The sequence below is a fragment of the Sebastes umbrosus genome, chromosome 3 (assembly GCF_015220745.1).
Source record: "Sebastes umbrosus isolate fSebUmb1 chromosome 3, fSebUmb1.pri, whole genome shotgun sequence".
NCBI classification, from domain to species: Eukaryota; Metazoa; Chordata; class Actinopteri; order Perciformes; family Sebastidae; genus Sebastes; species Sebastes umbrosus.
In genome coordinates this window covers 3,074,737-3,094,398 of record NC_051271.1, presented here as the reverse complement: position 1 = coordinate 3,094,398, position 19,662 = coordinate 3,074,737, and the positions used below count along the sequence as shown (strand labels likewise).

The following is a 19,662-nucleotide window of genomic DNA, read 5'->3' as shown; positions in this document are numbered from 1 at the left end:
TTTGAGGTGGGAGTAACTGACGTTAACGTTAGCTATTTATTAGCTATTAAGCTGCAGAGTAGGGGGAAAAATAATCGATTCACATGTATTGCAATTTATTTTTTTTAAGAAATAGATATTTTATTGCCAGAGTCAATATATTTGCTTCATTTGAATCCATGCGGAGGTAGAAGAGAAGGAAGTTATCGCTTTTATTGTTGTAATCTGAGTAACATGACGTCATATCTGTGCCGTAACCGTCAACCAAAACAAACCGCAGCGAGCCAAAACGAGAAAGTAGAAAGCGGCGGACGGTCCGCGTGGATCCGACTACATCCAGTTTTCCGGTGTGACTACGTCAGGTTTTCAAAATAATGTGTTAACAAAGGGAACTGTAAATACAAAATACATTTATAGAAATAAGATTGATTGGATTATATTCATCAGAAGTATAAAACATTACATGTCCCTTATAAACTAAAAATAAAATACCACTAATTTGTGAGGGAAATGTCTTTATTCATAGATTTTTGGGTTGCTGGAAAAAAAAATTAATAAACATGACAATGACTGATATATTTGACTTCAGGACATCTCTGACTATATACATGCTGAAAATCAAACATTTTTACTGTATTAATTTAGATATTTTCCAAAGTAAAAGTCCCTAGAAGTGTGTGGTTCAACTTTTTCCCCATGGTCTAGTGTTAAAAAAGGTAACAAAAATCACACTAAATCGTAATTTTGAATCGCAATACTTAAAAATCGCAATACATATAGAATTTGCACCCAAGTATCGTGATAATATCGAATCGGGAGATAGGTGTATCGTCCCAGTCCTAGCGCAGAGCCTTGCAGAGTCAAAGCACGGCGCAGGTATAATATGTCATCAAAAAGTGCTCAAGGAACGCCATTCACTGGGCCTATTCATAGGGTACATAGTTATGTTGTTATGGGCCTTTTTTGTAATATTTAGAAATAATAGCCTTGAAATAGTAAAAATAGTAAAAGTTATACTTTTTTTTTTCTTCCCTCATTAAGGGCACCCTCATGGATGTATGGCGCCCAATAGCATTCGCCCATACCGCCTACGCCTATAGGCCGGTTCTGATTGAACCCCTGGCTGTCAGTGCTCCTCCCTTGCTCTGCTCCTTCTTCAGTGGCTTAAAAATCAATTTGTGGACCGTTGAAAGTGTGCATGTTTGGTATGAACGGGGGATAAGCGCTCGTTTGTCGGTGTTTGTTTCTCTGTGGGAAAGTCGATGAGCAAACGGTTTGTGTTGTCAGCTGAAGCAAATGTCAATGGGGGATAGTGGGAGCAGACCTGGGCTCTACTGGGCCCGCCCAAGCCTTTCATCCGAGTTGGCCAACATCATTAAGAGCCTGCCATGTTTACTTTTGGTGGCTGCAGTTGGATCCGTGTGCTTGTCTGAGGCTGTGTGGGTATGAGGCTCAGTCTTAATGGCCTGTTTCACCGTGCTAATGCTCATCTGTCTACCCGAGCGTGTGTTACAGTTTCCCTGAGTTTGGTTGTGATGAGTCTGTGTATGGTAATATTTCTATCTGGCTGTGTGTGTGTCTTAGTGAGCCACGGGCCATTAAGCCCTCAGCGCGGTCTGGAGCTCGCTAATGAGGATCTGTGTCACATCAAAACACATCAACACCGGGCCTAGTTAGCTAGCGGTTAGCTTCCGACACTCTACCCGCTAGCTAAAGTGTCTGCATGTCAGTGTGTGGTTATGTGGGTGGCCATTTCTTTGCATCTTCTATCATCGCCAAGCATAGTTAGCTAGGTGTTAGCCTTAGATGCTTATAACTACCGCAGACTGAGTGTTTGAGCCCAGTCCTCTCATATTCTGCCCTTTCTCCATCAGCTCTTTGCTGTATATATCTCATCTTCTCAAGCCCATTGAGTCTCTGCTGTGCTGTGAGGTGCTTAGCGGGTGCACATGAGCTTTTAGGGGCCAAATACAGATTCAATAGTGCGAGGTGAATGTACGACTTCCTGCTGGGCTAATTGAGGTTGCAACCGACCAGGAGAAGTTCAATTTTCAGCAGCGCCGGATGCAGAAAAAATGATTGCCTTCTGAATTGAAGATCCACAGAAATGAGGCAAGAAATAAGTTTAAGGTAATAACCCGTAGCACCTCAACATATTTTGTATGCCAACCGATAAGGGAGATTCAGCTTTTACCCACCCATTTCATACAGCGTTTTACCGTTCAAGCATCCTGTTTCGGAAAGGTCTTTCTCGGGAGAGTAACTACACCAACTGCAGCAGAATGTGAATAGAATGATGGGCGTATTAAGAAGAACTGGATACTAAGGCTCACTCGGCACATACGCCGGAAAAGCCTCCTCACACTTCCACGTTTTTAGGCCCATAGTCGCACTAGAGTCCCTTTCCATCCGAACCGATGGAGAGCATGCGTGTCCAAGACTTTGGCTGGACACGCATAATTTAATCATAAGGCTCTTCTAGACTTTCAAAATGTTATTGGACTGAATGGATCAAATTCTGGTACAGAAATAGAATGAGTTATTTTGGAGGGTTTGTGATGCTTTTCCAATGATAGTGTGCAGATGGTTCGTCACATGACGCACACACTGACCCGAAAAGCCTTTTCCCCACACACTGTCTGTCCAAACAATTATTTTAAAGGCCCACTCCACAAATGATACACATCAAAATCAGTTTACCAGGCCTGGAGAGTACAACTTTGAAAATAGTTGCAGCGTCCTCTGCTTTGTCATGTCTGAGAGAATAATCCAGATGACATCATCAGGGGTTATTTCAGCTTGGGTTTGGAGACAAACTGAGGAGACAGGCAGTAGGGATGTGACGGTGAGGACATTTTCCCACCGGTTAATAATATCTTGTGACAACATCGGTGTTACCGATTACACTGGATATTTTACAAGAAAAGATGACGCTGAATATCTGTAGAGCGGTTACTTTGATCTTTGACGTCGGATGGCGGTGTGTCTAACCTCTCCGGTCGAGCTTTCGCAGTGGGGGTCGCAGGTTTCCACCCAGCGCCGCTGTGCCGCGCACACCGGCTGTGACGCGCACACCGGCTGTGAGCACTCCGTCCTCCGCACGGCGATTGCTTCATAACGTTCTCTTATAGGATCAGGTTTAAATCCAAAATATTGCTATATAGATGCTTTTCCTTTTTCACTTTGACACCAAATCCTCCGCCATCGTCTTGTCTGTCAACTCTCTCTCGTCCCTTGATAAGTGTGTGAAATCTGACTCCTGCTACTCTGAGCTGAGTCTCTGTACGGAGCAGACACTTTCTGTTTATAATAGTAGCGTCTGTCATCCGACTATGTATCTATCTATCTATTAAAAAAAGCAAAATGACAGTTGGGGCGCTGGGCAAGTAATGTAATCGGTGTATGCCTGAACACCGTGTAACACCGGTAACACCGACTATTGTGGCAAGCCTAAGAGGCGGGGTAGACTCTCTGTCTTCTGTCTCTGACGAGCCCCCAGACTTTATCAAAATGTGATACTGGATTGTTCTTTCAAAGCTGAAATCTGTCAATTATTGTAATTAATCAGTCATGTGTATGTTGGAATGCTGTGGTTTGAAACAGATGTTCGGATCAGGTTTGTCAAGTTGCACCAGGTGGAAATGCTCTCAGTGCAGTCACATTTCACCACAGCATTAGATGTCATCTGTTCTGTAGTTTGAACATGCTTACAGTATATTTACACTTTTAAAGATTGCAGTTTTAAAACCGATATTAACTTTTTTGTCTACCGATCTTAAAGGCTCATTCAGTTGTCATTGTTTAAATCTGTGAAAAGGAACCTCTTATTCTGCAGGACTTTCAAAGTAGTTGAACTTGAAGAATTAATGTTTTTCTACAGGCCAATAAATACATCAGTCCATGTGAATAAGAAATTAATTCTAGAAGTTGACCAACGTTGCTTTGGCCCTCATGTATATTTATTATTATGAAATATTTGATATGTTTATGGAATACCAACACACTAAGCAAATTAACTGAGTCACTCATTGGCAGTAGCCGTGTGTGTGCAGTATACAGTACATACTGTACCTCTTATGCATTAGCCTGATTGGTGCTAAAATTACAAAAAAATAAAAACTATGTGAAGGAAAATTATTTTTGTTATGAGAAATAATTCACTTTACAGACTTCTCTCTCTCTGTGTGTGTGTGTGTGTGTTTGCGTGTGTGGGTGTGTGTGCGTGTGTGTGTGTGTGTGTGTGTGATATATGAGCCGGCGGCTGACATGAAATCAGTAAAGGTCAATCCATGTCTGACACACGCCGTTAATCACATATACTGTAACCACCACTCAGAACTAACAACACCATGGAGGATATGGTTGTGGTGTTTTATCGCCTTTTAGCTGAGTACCAACCCAACACGTTACAGGCATAAAAGTAGAGCTTGTTGCGGTCGGTAAATCAAGGGTTTACCAACAAAAGAACAAGCACTCAATAAGCATCATGCTTTCGAGAAAAATAAATAAATAAATCATTAGTTGTTAGTTTTCCCTTACCCAGAGATGGAAGTGAGAAAGAAAAGGGATCATTTTCTAAGTCTGATTTATCTCCTGTGTTTATGATGTAAGAACAGGTAAAAAAAAAGTCAAAAAAGTTTTAGCACGTTAGAAAAAAAAAAAAAAAAATCTTTTGTTTGTTGTTGTAATACTCATTTTGGCCACAAGAGGCTGGAGAGTGCACCACTACCCCATGTTCTAAATAGGAGTAAAAACATAAAATACATTTCCAGCCAAAAGAAAGACATGACAATAATGTTACATAACTTGCTAACACACAACATACAGTATGTACCTTGGGTTTAGAATTGTTTCACCTGTTTTAGAGAAAACAATTTAGATATTATTTTTTTTTTTTCAGATTTGCCTCTCAGGGCCTTCGTACTTTACTGCTTAGTTATTACAATATTTAAATAGCTTTACAATTGCTGAACATTGACTTGTTTAGCCCTTAAACCTTAGAATGTAGATATTTGTGACAGGAAGGCAATCCAGGCACAAAACAAGACAATTGTTTAATTATAAATCATGTAAAAAGCCAACGTGTTTTAACCACTGTAGGTCTTCTTCAGGGCTTCAAACCTACCTATGAAGACCTACAGTGGTCGAAACATGTTGGCTTTTTTAATGATTTAGCCACAATAATAAATTATTTTTAATATAGTCCCTCCCTCGTTTGCAACTTGTTCTAATATTTTGTAGTGCCTGGATTTCCCTTCCTGTCTATACTGACTTTTTTCCTAACAAGTTTTTGCCTTGCGGTTGAATAGACAAAGCAATCTCTCTTCTTTAATAATTACTTGTGACTTGAAAAACAATGACTTTGTCTCACCTTTGCAATAAGGTGTGATTTATTGGCTGCTCACGCTGTTAGGGGGGAAAAAAAGGGGGTAAAATAAAACATCATTTAACAGCGACTGTCTGTTGTCCTTGTGAAATCACAGCTATTATTCCACAGTGTGATTCAGTAACACGGATCATTAGTTCTGTTTAACCAGGTGGTAGACATGCACGGAGACTATGATGTTCTTTTAAATTAATTATTAGTTTTTTTCAGGTCACAGGCAGTGATGTTGATGTGTGTGTGTGTGTTCTCTTCTTCTGTATAATTTAATAATGACATATTTTTGCATAGCCTTTGGCTTTTGGGAATCTGTTGACATTTTGTTTTGAATAAACCAGCCGTGCACCAACGAGACGTGATTGTGCTTTGATAATCAAGGGACATTGTTCCTCCTGTTCCTCTAAACTTGTTCTACCAGAGTAGCATTTAACTTCTTCTTTGTTAGACTTTTGTTTTTAGGCTGAAATCAGCCTGTGTTCTTATTTTATCTCTGACAGATTAATGGGAGTCATGCCCCATCATGCATTACGTCTTTAGTGAACCTCACCTCAGGGTTAATGATTGGGGAATTTGATCGTTAACTTTACTGACCGTTACGTTTCTTGTGCTTTGGGTTCAGTGCTGATTGGAGATTAATTAATTCAAACACCTCTGGAACTACGGGACAAACATAGGCGACAATATTGGATGTGAATTGAATCCCACCTGAGACCAATGTTCTTCTTTTTTTTCTGCCTTACTGTGAGTTTCTTTCTACTGGACCATCACCTGCATGGATGAAACATCCACTCAAACTCAAATATCAGTCATTTTACTCTAACGGTGATTGAGAAAGACTGGAAAATGCCTACAATTATTCTGATTGATGATGATTTTTATTGCTACCTTGATGGATATGACCTGTTATCTTGCCTGTAATTTCCATCATGAGTCCATTCAACGGTGAAGGTGGGACAGCCGAAATCACCTCACTCCTCTTCGCCTGATTGGGTCTCATTGGCTGCTGGTAGTCTGTTCAGTATCACTGTCAGGCGTTGTGTCATGCACCAGCCAGTGTGCAGGGAATAGGCAGCAGAAAATCTGAGTAAAACGGCAGCAAATGGGCACATTATGCAGTTTATCGATAGTGCAGAGACTAGGAATGAGAGTAAATATTAACTCCCCAACAAAGTCTGGAACTTCTGGACACATTCACGATATAAAGTACTTTACTTGCTCCGTCTGTAAAGAACAATTCACAACAGCTGCGAACACAGCAGTGAAGCCGAATCAATGTGTTGCTGCAGAAAGTAAACAGCAGCTATAGTCTGTCCCCACTGGCTCTAATGAGCAGCGATGTGTCACTGGCTCCTGCACTTTGCATTGTTAATAGGAAAAGATCTTTTTAATAGGAAAATGCTGCCCAGTTGCACTTTGGTTGTACTCTAGTTGTTTTGTGCCATTCTGCTGTCTGGATCACTTCGACATCTTAACCTGCTGGATTTGCAGCCTCTGGACATAAAGCCGTTTACGCAGGCAGTCATCCTCCGTTTAGCTACATATTGCACCATTTGTGTTGTTTGGAGAAGTTTTAGGACAGTCTGCCCAGGGGCCCAGGGGCCCATTCTGAAAACAAAGGAAACAAAACACAAACACCGTCTTCTGTCCACAGCCTGCAGGTAATCACACACCTGCTGTTGCTTAGCCTTGAAGCAGGGCTGTGACACTAAACAGGTTGGTGTTGAATGGCTTCCTGAGTTAAACATTCATATCTGACATTTATTGCTCATGCAATTTCATATTATAGCTATTTAAGTATTGTTGAAATACAGCTTGTGACCTGGACATGAGAATCCTCCCTTCCTTTAGTGGCCTTTGTATGACACTGTTTTAGGGCCATTGTAGGTACAATTTCCGATCAGCCTGAGCATTAAGACCACAGGGTATAACACATGCGCAGTGTAACTGATGACGCATGACCACGCCTCCTTCTTCTGAGAGCAGAGAGGTACGTGTGTTGATGTGTGTGCGGAAGCTGCTGCTGGCCGTCCGCGGTGAGAAAGAAAAAAGCGGTAGATGACGGGATGACAGACAACGTAATGTAACGTTATACAGACAGAACAAGGCTGCTGAATGAGAGAGGCATCCGCCGATACGTTACACGGAAACACACCGTGTTAATAATAAGCCGCCCACCTCACGGTACTGCCAGTTTTGTGAGGTGTTTTTAAAGTCACGTGTTGGCGGAGGTCTGCGCTCTCCGAGTGCAATTCTAGTTAATACATCAATCACTAAAATGTTCTCCCAGAAAATCATGTTTACAGCTGAGTAGGATCAAAAACTCTCACTAAAAAGACATTGTCACTCACTCAGAGAATCATATTTTCTTTCTTGCTGACAGTCACATGAGAAGACTGATTCCACCTTTATACCCGAGAACGGTATCAAACTTCTCGTCTAACTCTCGGCTAGAATAAGCGTATTTTCCAAGATGTCAAATCTCCTTTAATGAAATAAGTAGAAGTGATTGACAGTAATACAACGTGCACAGCGGGACTGTAATTTGCAGTGGCTTGTTGATCAACAGTTAACTTGTTTTAATTGTCGGCAACATGCTGCAGGTTGCATAAAACTGTTCACATTCTGTTTTATATGTATTAATTTAGTTTTTGTTTCCACTCCACACATTGTTTGTTTTTATGTCCTAGTTGTTTCCATCTTTTTCTTTTCCTCGCAGGGATCCTATTACTCTGCTGCTGCAACAACCTAATTTCCCCCGCAGGGTTCAATAAAGTTTTATGTTATCTCACCAATGACTCGATGATTACTCTGCCAGATGCTGACATTTCTTGCATTAAGAAATCCTTTTTTTCAGTCCCTGCTTTTATTTAGCAACATACAGTAACGTTATCTTTTCATCGTTAGGATGACAAGATATTCCCCTGATATCTCTGCTCTAATTAGTTGGTTTTCTTCTCTCTGTTGTGAGGATGTAATGCTGCACTTCCTTGGCCACTGACAATCTGATTCCATATTGACCGTGTAATAAACACAAATTAACAGTCTTATCTCCTTCCTTTCTTTTGTGTAGTCATAAAAACAAACCTGCATATACTGTAACTTCCTACTTCCTCTACCTCTGGAAGCTCTCGTCTCTGACTGACTTGAGCTCTCAGTAGCTTTTATGGCTCACTCATTGGAAATCCATGGGCAGCAGGTCCCACTCAGTCATATCAGGACTCCTGCTCCTTCTATTCTCTCTCCAGCTACACAGTATTGATTCCTCTCAACACTAAGCCTCTGACTCTCTTCCCTTACTCCTTCACTTCTCTTTCCAACCTTTCAGCAGTTTGCTGCCTTCTCTCTTTTGTACTCCCTCTCTACCTCCGTCTCTAGTTCCTTCCAGTGATCACACTTTAAAAAAAAAAAAAAGATACTTGAGAAATGATGCATGCCATCTTTGTGCCTTGTTTAACTGTCTTTAAGTGCAAATGAAAGAGATTGGATTATCACAAAACCTGATTTGATTTGTGAGGGCGTTTTGCCTTTCTTTTTACGTTTACACCATAAAATTCTGAGGGGCAAATTTACAAATTAACATGCCAGTATTGCCAGCCCAGTCGCACGGAAGTTTGTGAAATAGACACAAAATGTAATGTATTGATTCGTGTACATAGACTAATCCGGTTAAATTAGTAAAATCGTTACATTACTTTACATTTCAACTAAAAACAGACTAAAAACCGAACTTTCCAAAATGGTTTCCAGATGAATATCAAAATGCTGGCTTGGTGTTTCAGTGTTTCAGTGTGTGACTTTTGACATTTGAAGGACCATTGTTTGTACTCCACTCCTACTGCACCAACTCTCACTATGACGGTGATCTTTCCATAACTTTAACCATGACCTTTGGCCAACCTGGCTTGGTGTTTTCTCTCCATAGTTTGGGGGAATGTTAGCTCGGTGTTGTTTATGCTGATCTATGAACTGCTGTTTTGTGAATATATTTGCAACCTGAGGTCAATAAAGCGGTTTGTAAATTTATATTCTTCTCTCTCTGCATCTTCTCTCCTTCTCTCAGATTTTTGCGTTGCCATGACGAGCGAGGCGGAGGAGGGCCCCAGCGTTGCAACAACAACAGCAACAACACCGTCAGCGGCAACAATCTCCAGGGTAACAACAGCCATCGCCAGGGGTGACAGCCATGATGCCGTCGCTTCCTCCTCCCCCCGCGGGCCCTCCCCGTACCGCCTCCCGTGTCCCAAGAAAACGGAGGAGGAAGAGGAGGAAATAGAGGAGGAAGGGATTATTCATGAAGAAAGGATTGAGAAGGAGGAGGTGGAGTGCGAGGGGGATGATGATGATGAAGATGATGATGATGGCGATGACAGCAGCGATACCAGTGTGTTGGTTGTGCCCTACCCTGAGCTGACACCTGTGATCTTCTTCTGCCTCAAGCAGACGACGTTTCCTCGCAGCTGGTGCATCCACATGGTCACCAGCCCATATCCTTTATATACTGTCCATGATGGTAGTTAGAGTTTGTGGATTATCTCCAAAAAGTGCTGTTTAATATCTTAATCCATCAGCATTTAATCAATCAGCATTCTCCCATTTCTAGGCTATAAAGAATCATCATCATTTCTCTCGAAAATGATATAGCTTTCTCTCCAGTAGTAGGTGATGGATTCAGCTGTGAATTGACACAAACCCTGGCTGTTGGATGTTTGGATGTGTGTGCACGACAGGCTGGATCCAAGTCCAGATAGTTACACGTATACATACCATGAAGGGCTAGATTACTTTTTACGTTTAAATCCTCCTCTTGTATCTGTTGTTTCATGTGTAAAGCAGCTGATCGTCTGCGTATAGAAACGTTAAAGAGAGGTTGATTATGTAATCTACTGGATTTACTAATGTCATAAGATTTGCGAAGGTCAGTTTTGCATAAAATAAAGCGCAATTGAGATTTGCCGAGCCACGAGGGAGGTTGTGGTTATTGAAATAAACTTTATACCTTTATTCTATAGAAATCTGAGTGAAGTTACATGTAGAGAAATGTTTCTTGAGATCTGTCCCATTTCAGGGTCATTGAGAACAACATTGCACATTTTGTGTTGCACCATTTCTTAAAAAAAAAAAATGTCCCCACATGTTTTATTCTAAAACGACAACCCAAACATTCGCTTGCAAGTAGTCTTTTATTCCCTCATATTAAACAGGTAACATTGTGACATACTGGATGGAGTAAGGCTCCTGTTATTGTGAACCTTTACCTTGCGATGCTCGAAGCACAACTAGAGATGATGCATTGATCTAGAAAGGGTTGGTGGGTTCCCTGTAAGAACCTGAATCCACTGTGAGGAAGGTGATCTGGTGTCGGTTGTGTGTGTCATTCAGTACTGTAGGTGTTAAAGGTTTGTTTTAGAGGCTGAAGCGGTTTGCTCTACGCTAGGTTATGTAGGACTGTCTGTAGGACTCATGTCTTCATATGTTTGAGTAGTGTTTGTGTGTTCTATCACACCAGTGTACACACAGACATTGTAGCTCTGCCTATATAAGAAATGACAGTTTAGATTACAGTAGAAGGCGGTACCCTGCGTTTGCTCGGCTCCTAAATTCAGCAGACACTGCTTATCAAGCTTCTTCAGAGCAACACTTACAGTGAGGTCATGTGTGACTCACACTCAAAACTCCCCAAACACAGAGTTTAGATATCTGTCAGTAGTAACACCGCCAAGTTAAAAAGAGTAAGAGAGTGTGCGTAGAAAAAGCAGAGATATGACTGACTGACTGGAATTCAATGAAGCAGAGATGTAGGGGAAGATGAGAAAGGAAACAGCAGAGACGGACAAATAAAGGGAAAGTGAGAGGCAGTGAGAAGGAGACAAAAGGATGGAGAGAAACCATAAAGAGGAAGAAAGTTATACTGACGGAAAGACAAAGATGTGTAGTAGAAACATGGAAAGAGACAAAAAGTGAGACTTTAAATAGACAGTGTTTAAAGCGTCAGTAGGCAGTATATTTTTGGCATCATTGGGCAAAAACTCCATAATAACCTTTCAGCATATTGTAATTCAAGTGTTTTGAGAGATAACTAGATTTCTGCACCTCCTCATGGCTCTGTTTTCAGGCTTTATAACATCTAGCCCGTGAAGGGAGACTTTGACCAATCACAGGTCATTTCAGAGAGAGAGATAGCGTTATTATTGACATTTGAGGAGAGAAATAGGCATTAACGTAACAGAATATTGATTAATATTTGATCAGCGTTGCCTAGTTTGACCGTTTGGTCAGATTTTGTGAGTGATTGACAGCCGGCTCTCATACACAGCAGCTGGACAGCAGACCTCAGATCAGCTCTGACTGCTTGTTTTCCTCCGGTCTGTGAAATCTTGCAGATGCCGTTAGGAGCACCGGAGGACACCGGATGGACACCAGAGGCAAATGATTTTTTTTAGGCCACCTGTTACATGTCCTACTTTAAGGGTATAGAGCTGAATTCTCGCGATATCACAATATCACAATATCACAATATCACACAAAAATCCATCCAGTCAGGCTTCCAGTTATGCGTTTGGAACCAATCAGCGTCCTGTGAGGAGCTACCGACAGCTACGAGTGTGGCTTAGGCGTGTGTGACACGTCACGGAGAGGCGACTGTTTGTTCTAAACAACAATGGCGGCTCCTGAAGAGGTTAGCGCAGATGCTCCAATAACATCAGTTCTATCAGAACTGGAGTGTATTTCTTTATTGAAAGAAGAGCAAGGAACTGCTGTTCTAGATAGAAAAGATATTTCGCTCTTCTCCCGACTGGCTTCGGCAAGAGTTTGATTGACAGATGGTTCATCCAATAACCGCATCGGAGAAAAAATATATATATCGCAATGGTCAGTTTTTCCAATATCGTGAGCATGTGTATGGAAAAGCCAAGATTTGGCCCATAAATGAGGGACAGCATTTCGTCTCCGGGATGAAGCCAGCTGACAGAAGTGATTCCAGTGACGGGGAAAAAAGAACGAGATTGAAATTAACGTTCCTTTTGGAGACGTCCTGCTCTTCTTACCTTTCCATTAAGTAGACGTCACATCAGCTTGTGGTTTGGCCTGACATTAATTTATAAGCAACCAGAGAGAAAGAGGCAGAAAAAAATAGAGAGAGAGGAGGAATAAAATGCTGGAGAGTTGCTTAATAGGCAAGCCATCCATTCAGGTCTAAGTGAAAAGTCTTCTTCAGGAAAATCTCTTAAGTCAGACAAAAAACACTCTGGCTTTGTCTGATATTTGACCCTCTGTCTTTAATTCAGTCTTTCTCTGTCCTGCTGTCTCTGTCTCTGTCTTTGTTACAAGCTCACAAATGAATTCAGTATAATTTCCTCCACTAGATATAAGCTCATCTGTCGTGACCGACTGCCAGGAACAAACACAGGATCTGTTGCAATCCTTTGGTGCAGTTGGGGTGATGACACATAAAGGTTTTTCAGACCAAACGGAAATAATTTGTGCTATTAAATCACACGTCAATTTAAACGTTCAAACCCATCTATCTCTACGAGCCCTTTCACACCGAATCCCAGACTTTTGTATTTTGTAGTGCAGCGTTTAGTTTTTCTTCATCCGTTTTGATTTCTGCCAATTTTGGATGCTCATGTGATCAATAGATATTGATCTCGCAAAATAATGTCCTTCTATTGAGGTTTTTGAATGGAGCTTTGAATGTCTGTTGTCATATTTTATGATGCCATCGCCCTAAAAAAATGGGGAAAATGTGACAGAGCAAAGACAAAGATCCCAACAGAGAGTTCTCCATCTGGATAATTCTCATGTACATAATAAGAATAAACTTAAAGGCAACACTTGCTGCAAAACAATAAGTGTGGCGAGCTTTAAATCCCTGTTTTCTTATATCAAATCTCTAAAGCACAAGTGCTATTAGTGGTTTACTGTTTGAGACGTTTACTGCTATTTTGTTGTTCTCTACTGCTGTTTTGCGAACTGCGGGATGTTGTGCTAATCGCTAATGCAAACAGAAAATAGACAATGTTTTTTGACTTTTCTACCACTGTAATGGCAGCCAACTGTTTTTAGTTTACACTAGCAGCCTGGCCCTATAGGAACAGTGATGCCAGTCAGCTACAGTGCCATAAGGATGAAATCTATTGATTGGCGTCATCTAGTTCCACCAATCGGTCAACATAATGCACTTCAAACTTCAGATTATGACAGGATATATCTACCAATAGATTCCCTTCAGCCTCTGCTGTATTTTGAGCTCACTGGTAGCATAGCGTGCTAAAATGCACTAGCACAGATAAGAGTTAGCAGGCTCAGTCTGAGTTGCGAACAGTTAAATCTGACAAACAGTGTCCAAAAATAACTTTTCTGACTCACCGGCTCAGCATATTTTTAACCGGCCAGGTTTTTTGTGTCACATATCAACGCATCCTCATACAACAGTTTGTAAGAAAGCTTACGAAAAGTTATACGTTATTTTTTTTCAAGCAATACGTGTCAATTTCCGCTCGTTACATGCATACAGTGTTTTCAAAATACAATTCTTTCTTCATAGGAAACTACTCAGTTAGGCTTAGGCAACAAAAATGCTTGTATAGGTTTAGGAAAAGATCGTAGTTTGGGTTAAAATACTTACTAAGTGTCGTAACTTCAGTATGTAAGTTATGTGACAAATCAACGTTGACTTCACACGGGACACAAACGCCGGCCTCCTGGGCGAAAATCTGGTACTTTTTTACCCATCCATCCACCCCGACCTCCTCCCTATGCGGCGTTTGCTGCTCTTCATACTTAATTACTTCCTGGTTAATTTTGTGGGATATATACAAATTACAGGGCATTACTTTTTGTAGGTATAGCTACGAACGGTGTATGAGACCAGCCTGTATATATACATTTGTTTCAGTACATTTCATTGAGATATTAACGTATTATGTTGAATACAAACTTAAAGAAGAAGCCTCCTTTTGTCTGTGCTCTGTCTTCTTCTTCGTTGGTGGGTTTTCCTTTTAAAGGTTGGCTTACTCCTTGTTAATATCGCCACATACTGTAATAGCTAATTAGCTTACCGGTAGCTAGCAGCACAACAGTGGAGTAGCTCATGTCACGTACGGTAAACAGTGAGACATTCAGTTTTGCGGCACTTTTTAGGCGCGCGTAATAACACATCTGGCAGTGTCAAACTCGGACACAGACAGCAGATGACAGAAGCAGCGCACCTGTAAATGACAGTAAAACGCCGTAGAGAGACGAGAGACTCGGCATAGTTTTTTTATTATGTGACTATTTTGGCTCAAACATTTACCCGCCAGTGTGGCAGATAGCCTTTGGAGATTTACTCACCTGGTAAGGATATGAGGATAACAATAATTCTGTTTTCATTGTGGATGTGAGTGTTGTAGCCTTGCTGTGCTACTAACGGGGTTTGACTATAGACTTTTAGTCAGAAGGTGTGAATGTGTTCTCATACAGCGTGATGATGCACTCGAAATCTGTTTTTGACACAGCTGCTGGTTTACACTTCACCAACGCTAAGCATTCAATCAAATCACTGTAGCTGAATGAGAGGAAATATGAGTGAAGGTAGGGGTGTGTGTGTTTGTGTGTGTGTGTGTGTGTGTGTGTGTGTGTGTGTGTGTGTGTGTACGCGTACGCGTGTATGTGTGTGTGTGTCCTTGTCACTTCCCTAGAATGAAAAAGGCTCGTATTGACCAGGTCCACTTTCTCACATTGTGAGTTCAGATCGAGTGCTGCTGTTGATTGATCCACAAGTGAAAACCTCTTTGTGTGTATAAATACATTCTGTCCACTACCGGAACTTGTCTGCATGTTTGTGTGGACGTGCTTCGTTTTACTCTGAAGGGATATTTGGGTGAAGCTAGAGTACCGTTGTGAAAGTGAATTGCGAAAAAAAAAAGAAATCCATAAATCTGCCTTGATAATTATGCAAATAATGTGCAAATAGATAACGAGTGAATGAAAAAGGAAGGAATTAAGATGCACACAACTGTCTAAAATCACACCAATACATTAAAAAGCATACTTCTCCAAAGTGCTGTAAAATATTTTCTGTGATGCCAATTTTTGACAGTTTAGATTTGACTTGTTTTATTTTCCGGTTCACAGCCTCTACTTCTTCTTCAACTCTGTTTACTGGTGGATTACAGCCGTGCGTAGCCTATAGTGCCAACTACTGACCAAAATAGCTGAGTTTATTCGCTCCAAACCAGTTGATGGAAACGCATCTAATTCATTTACATTTGTTTTTTTCAACAATTCAAAAGGTTGCTTAAAATTCACTAGACAATTTAATGGAAACATGGCTAATAATCTGCGGATGCACTTGGCAGTCACCAGTCAGACGCGGTATTATACAATAAAATGGGCCATCAGCAACAGTTTTTTTTTTTTTGTAAACTTATCTGGTTGTTGGCAACAAGTGTCGCCATATTGACCGAAAAAAAAAAGGGTGTATACAGTCTAATCACAGCCATGACGGTCAAAACTATTAACACAAGTAGCAATAAAAGACAAACATTTGGATCAGAAATAGAAAAATGTTCCTTGCAACATACATCCTGCTGTTTTGCGCTGTTTGTTTGTTCAGCAGTTGGTCGGAGCAAGAGGTTTTGGGTTCGAACCTGCCGGCCGGCCGGCTTAGGCCCTTCTGTGTGGAGTTTGCATGTTATCTCTGTGTTAGCGTCCAAAGAAATGCAGGTTAGGTGTGTTTGCTGACACCAAATTGCCCGTAGGTGTGAATATGAGCGTGAATGGTTGTCTGTGCCAGCGCTGTGATTGCTTGGCAACCTGTCCAGGGTGTACCCCACCTCTCGCCCGATGTCGGCTGGGATCGGCTCCAGGCCCTTGTGACCCTGTAAATGATGGATGGATCCTGGTTTATTGTTTTAGAACTACAGTCTCTAACCACTAACAGTCAGACAGATGAGGTCCGGAACGGTCAATGGTCAGCAGCTGTGGTGTTACAGTACGGGTGGAAATTGAAAATTGAACTTTACAGTTGAGTGAACTGTCATGACCTGGTAGGAAATCTGAGGGCACTCTCACAAAATCAATGGGTGCAACTCGAAAGAAAGTTTTTATCACAAGAAAGATAAATGGGCAGACTCGGAAAAGATTCAAGAGAAAAGCTAATAGAAAGAGTTTGGTTTGGAAAGAGGCTCAAGGTTTGAAGGAAAAAGAGGATTGCTGTTAACTAGTTATTAGTGCTTAAGGAGTTCTGAGTGCTGGCTCAGCCTCCTTCTGTCTATATCGCTCTTCTTCACCCCCTTCCCTCCTAGACAGTAAATCATTTGTAGTTTTCATTATGTTAAATCATTTTTGCAGAGGCAGCGAGAAGCAGTCAGTGAGGCAGAGTGGGATAGTTGGCAGTCAACATTAAAAAAGAACACCTCTGGCTATGCACAGTGATAGACTGATCAGACTGTTGTCGCTCTGCACGTATTCCAACTCGCTGTTTGACATAATTTCTTTTCCATTTACTCCCCGACTTTTATTTGTGCATCACATTTTTTGTAGCCTGTAGTGCGGCTGGTCGGCGTACGTGTTACTCATCTCATATTAGTATGACCGCCTTGGTCTTTTTCTCTGTCTGTCATTCACACTAACGCACATCCAAAATGTCCATTTCACAGTTGTTTCACTCTGTCCTTGTGAGAAAAGAAAGACAAAACAATGTGCCAGGAAGCTGTTGTACAGAAGGAAGGATATTGCTGATTGAAAGACTGCTTATATCAATGAGGGTAGACTAAATATTAGAAACACTTAAATAAAACACAATATAACTGCCTCAAAATTCAAGTTGAATGAAGTTGTTGTATGATACAGCATTGGCTTTGCCAAGGTGTACTTCATAAACTGGTAACTTAAAGTATATTGATATTTTTACAATTGATTCAGCAACATACCTGTCCATATTTCTAACTGCATTTGTATCAACTTCAATTGTGTCCAAGTGCACTTATTAATAATTATATTTATGACCCGCAAATTGAGCGTATGTACTTGAAAACTCCCTATCAACAATAGAAATTCAAGTCTGCTCTACTTACAAGTGTATACACTTTAATTGTATTTATATGTAAGTGTTCTTCTCACTTTGCCAAGACATGAAATAACAGCTCATAACAGCAAAACTATGAATAGCTTAACGTCTGGGTGGAACATGTCTGGGTCGGCGCAGAGCACTAATTATCACAATAAAGTAATGTTATTCAGTGCCCTAAAAAGTCACTGCTGTTTATGCTCAACAAAGCAATATTTTGGATATTTTTAACACAGCAATGAACTGAAATGATTCATCTTTTATGTAAAAGCGGCCCGCTAGTTCTGCTGATCCCACTGAGAATCAACAGTCTGCAGCTCTCTGCAGCTTTCAACGTATAGTTTTAGCTTAGATATCAATAGTTAATGCACCATTTATGAGTAACTCAATAGCAGTGGTTTGTACATCTTCATAAACATGTTCAGTTTCTCATGAACTCTACAGTGGGTAATATTTGATACAGAATATGTACAACAGTTTCATATGGGTAAATCAAAGCACAGCTTAAGTTCATGTTTTAGTGTACTTGCTAAAATTAGCTTGTTTACTGCAAGTGACTCAAAATAATAATGTTAAAGGTTTAACTATACAATATCCAGAGCATAAATATAGCAGCAAACAACTATTGTTTATGTAAAGATATAGTGGAGTAATGTCTACCTGAGCAGAGAATGAAGTCTCTCTCCCTCTGTGTGTGTTGTAATCAGAGCTTTTCTGTGCTTTGTTGACAAAGCCGTGCCGGCCGTGCCTGCCTTTTAGTGCATGTTAGTGCATGTGAGCGTGCCCAGTGGTGTAGTGGTCATGATGGGATATGTTACTAGGTAGATAGGTATGGATACCGAGGAGGAAGTGGGTATACTCTTCTATATATTCAAATAGCTTTTTGGCTGATCGGTGGGTGTACTGTAAACTGACAGAAAAAGAGGTGGACGACCGTTGTTGCCAAAGCGTAGCACCCACCCTCCAGTTTTCATTAGCTTAGAATGAGCCCTTCATATCTACATAGGGAGCGGGTCCTCTTCACAGAGTCCGCCGTGTTGCACCGCCATGTTTCTACAGTAGCCCAGAGCGGACGAACCAAAGAGAGAGCCTTTCACATTTGTACATTACCTGAAGGTCACCGTAGTTCTTCTTCTTCTAATGTGAGCTGCAGAGTGCAAAACTGTGGTATCGCGAGCCGCCGTCTGACTTCCGTTGCTCCTAAAGTAGCGTTATTATGGTAAGGATGACCTCATGGCCAACGGCGTTACTACGGTTTTGCACTCGGCGGCTCACTTTATCACAGTCTTTGAAAGGGAGGAGTGAGCGGAGGGGTGCTCAGTCTGCAACCACGCCACTAGATGGCACCAAATCCTACACACTGTACCTTTAAGGCAGCAAGAAGCAGTTGTAGAGCTGCCAACTGGGACTCAGTAGGATCTTCAATATAACACTACCAATCCTTTTATGTTACAGGGAGTCATTTGAGTTAACGTTAATGACTCAGACATTAACATTAAATCCTGACTGATGTTGGGATAATTCATGCATGAAAGGGTTAATAATTGTGTTTTAATGGAGCTTCTTGTTTCTCTTTAAAACCTGTTTGCTGGATGAGCAGACTTTGGAAAAAGGCAGCATTAATTAAACTGGAATAAGGGCCAAATTGTTTCCTCCAGACACTATTTCCAGTTGTATGCTTTATGTAGCTACAACAAAACCTGTATCTTATTAAATCTTAAACATATTCCTACCCAAAGGCATTCATCCATGCTGTGTTATGTTGAAAGTGGTGGTTGGAAAGCACTTGTAAACATAATGAATTCAGTTCACTGAATCGAAGAACCGGGACAAAAGTGGTAAAGAGAAACACTTTAGTTGGAACTGAGTTTTCTGCTTCTGAACAGTATAACATATTCAAACTGAGGTGCTGCCAACAGTGTTACCATCCTTGTGAAATTTGCTATTTGTTTTTGCTAAATTGTACATTTCCCATGCTGAAACGACTCCAAAGTTGCAACAAGAAATGAAACGCCAAGGCAAACTTGTCACGGTCTGTGGTTTCTCTTTCCCTGCTTTGTACAACAAAGCCAATAGGGAGTACTGTCATTGCATCCACATCTGTGTGTTTCCACTGACGCTGGGCTGAAAGCGACGATAGAGTGGAGCGGAGCTGCAAATATCACTCTAACCAGCTCTCAGGCAGAAACGGTTCGTTCACATAGAGAGGGGATAATCAGAGCAGCATGGGGGAGGGACTAATTGA

General features: G+C 41.1%; 1 protein-coding gene across 2 annotated transcripts in view; it reads left to right on the top strand.

The window, feature by feature from the left end:
• Positions 1-19,662, top strand: part of LOC119485150 (voltage-dependent T-type calcium channel subunit alpha-1I-like) — a 281,128-nt gene that overhangs the window by 59,682 nt on the left and 201,784 nt on the right. For both annotated transcript variants that reach the window (XM_037764502.1, XM_037764501.1), the window contains exon 2: positions 9,423-9,846. In XM_037764502.1, the coding sequence (XP_037620430.1) occupies positions 9,437-9,846 (410 nt within the window). In that variant the 5' untranslated portion in view covers positions 9,423-9,436. The remainder of the gene's footprint in view (positions 1-9,422; positions 9,847-19,662) is intronic.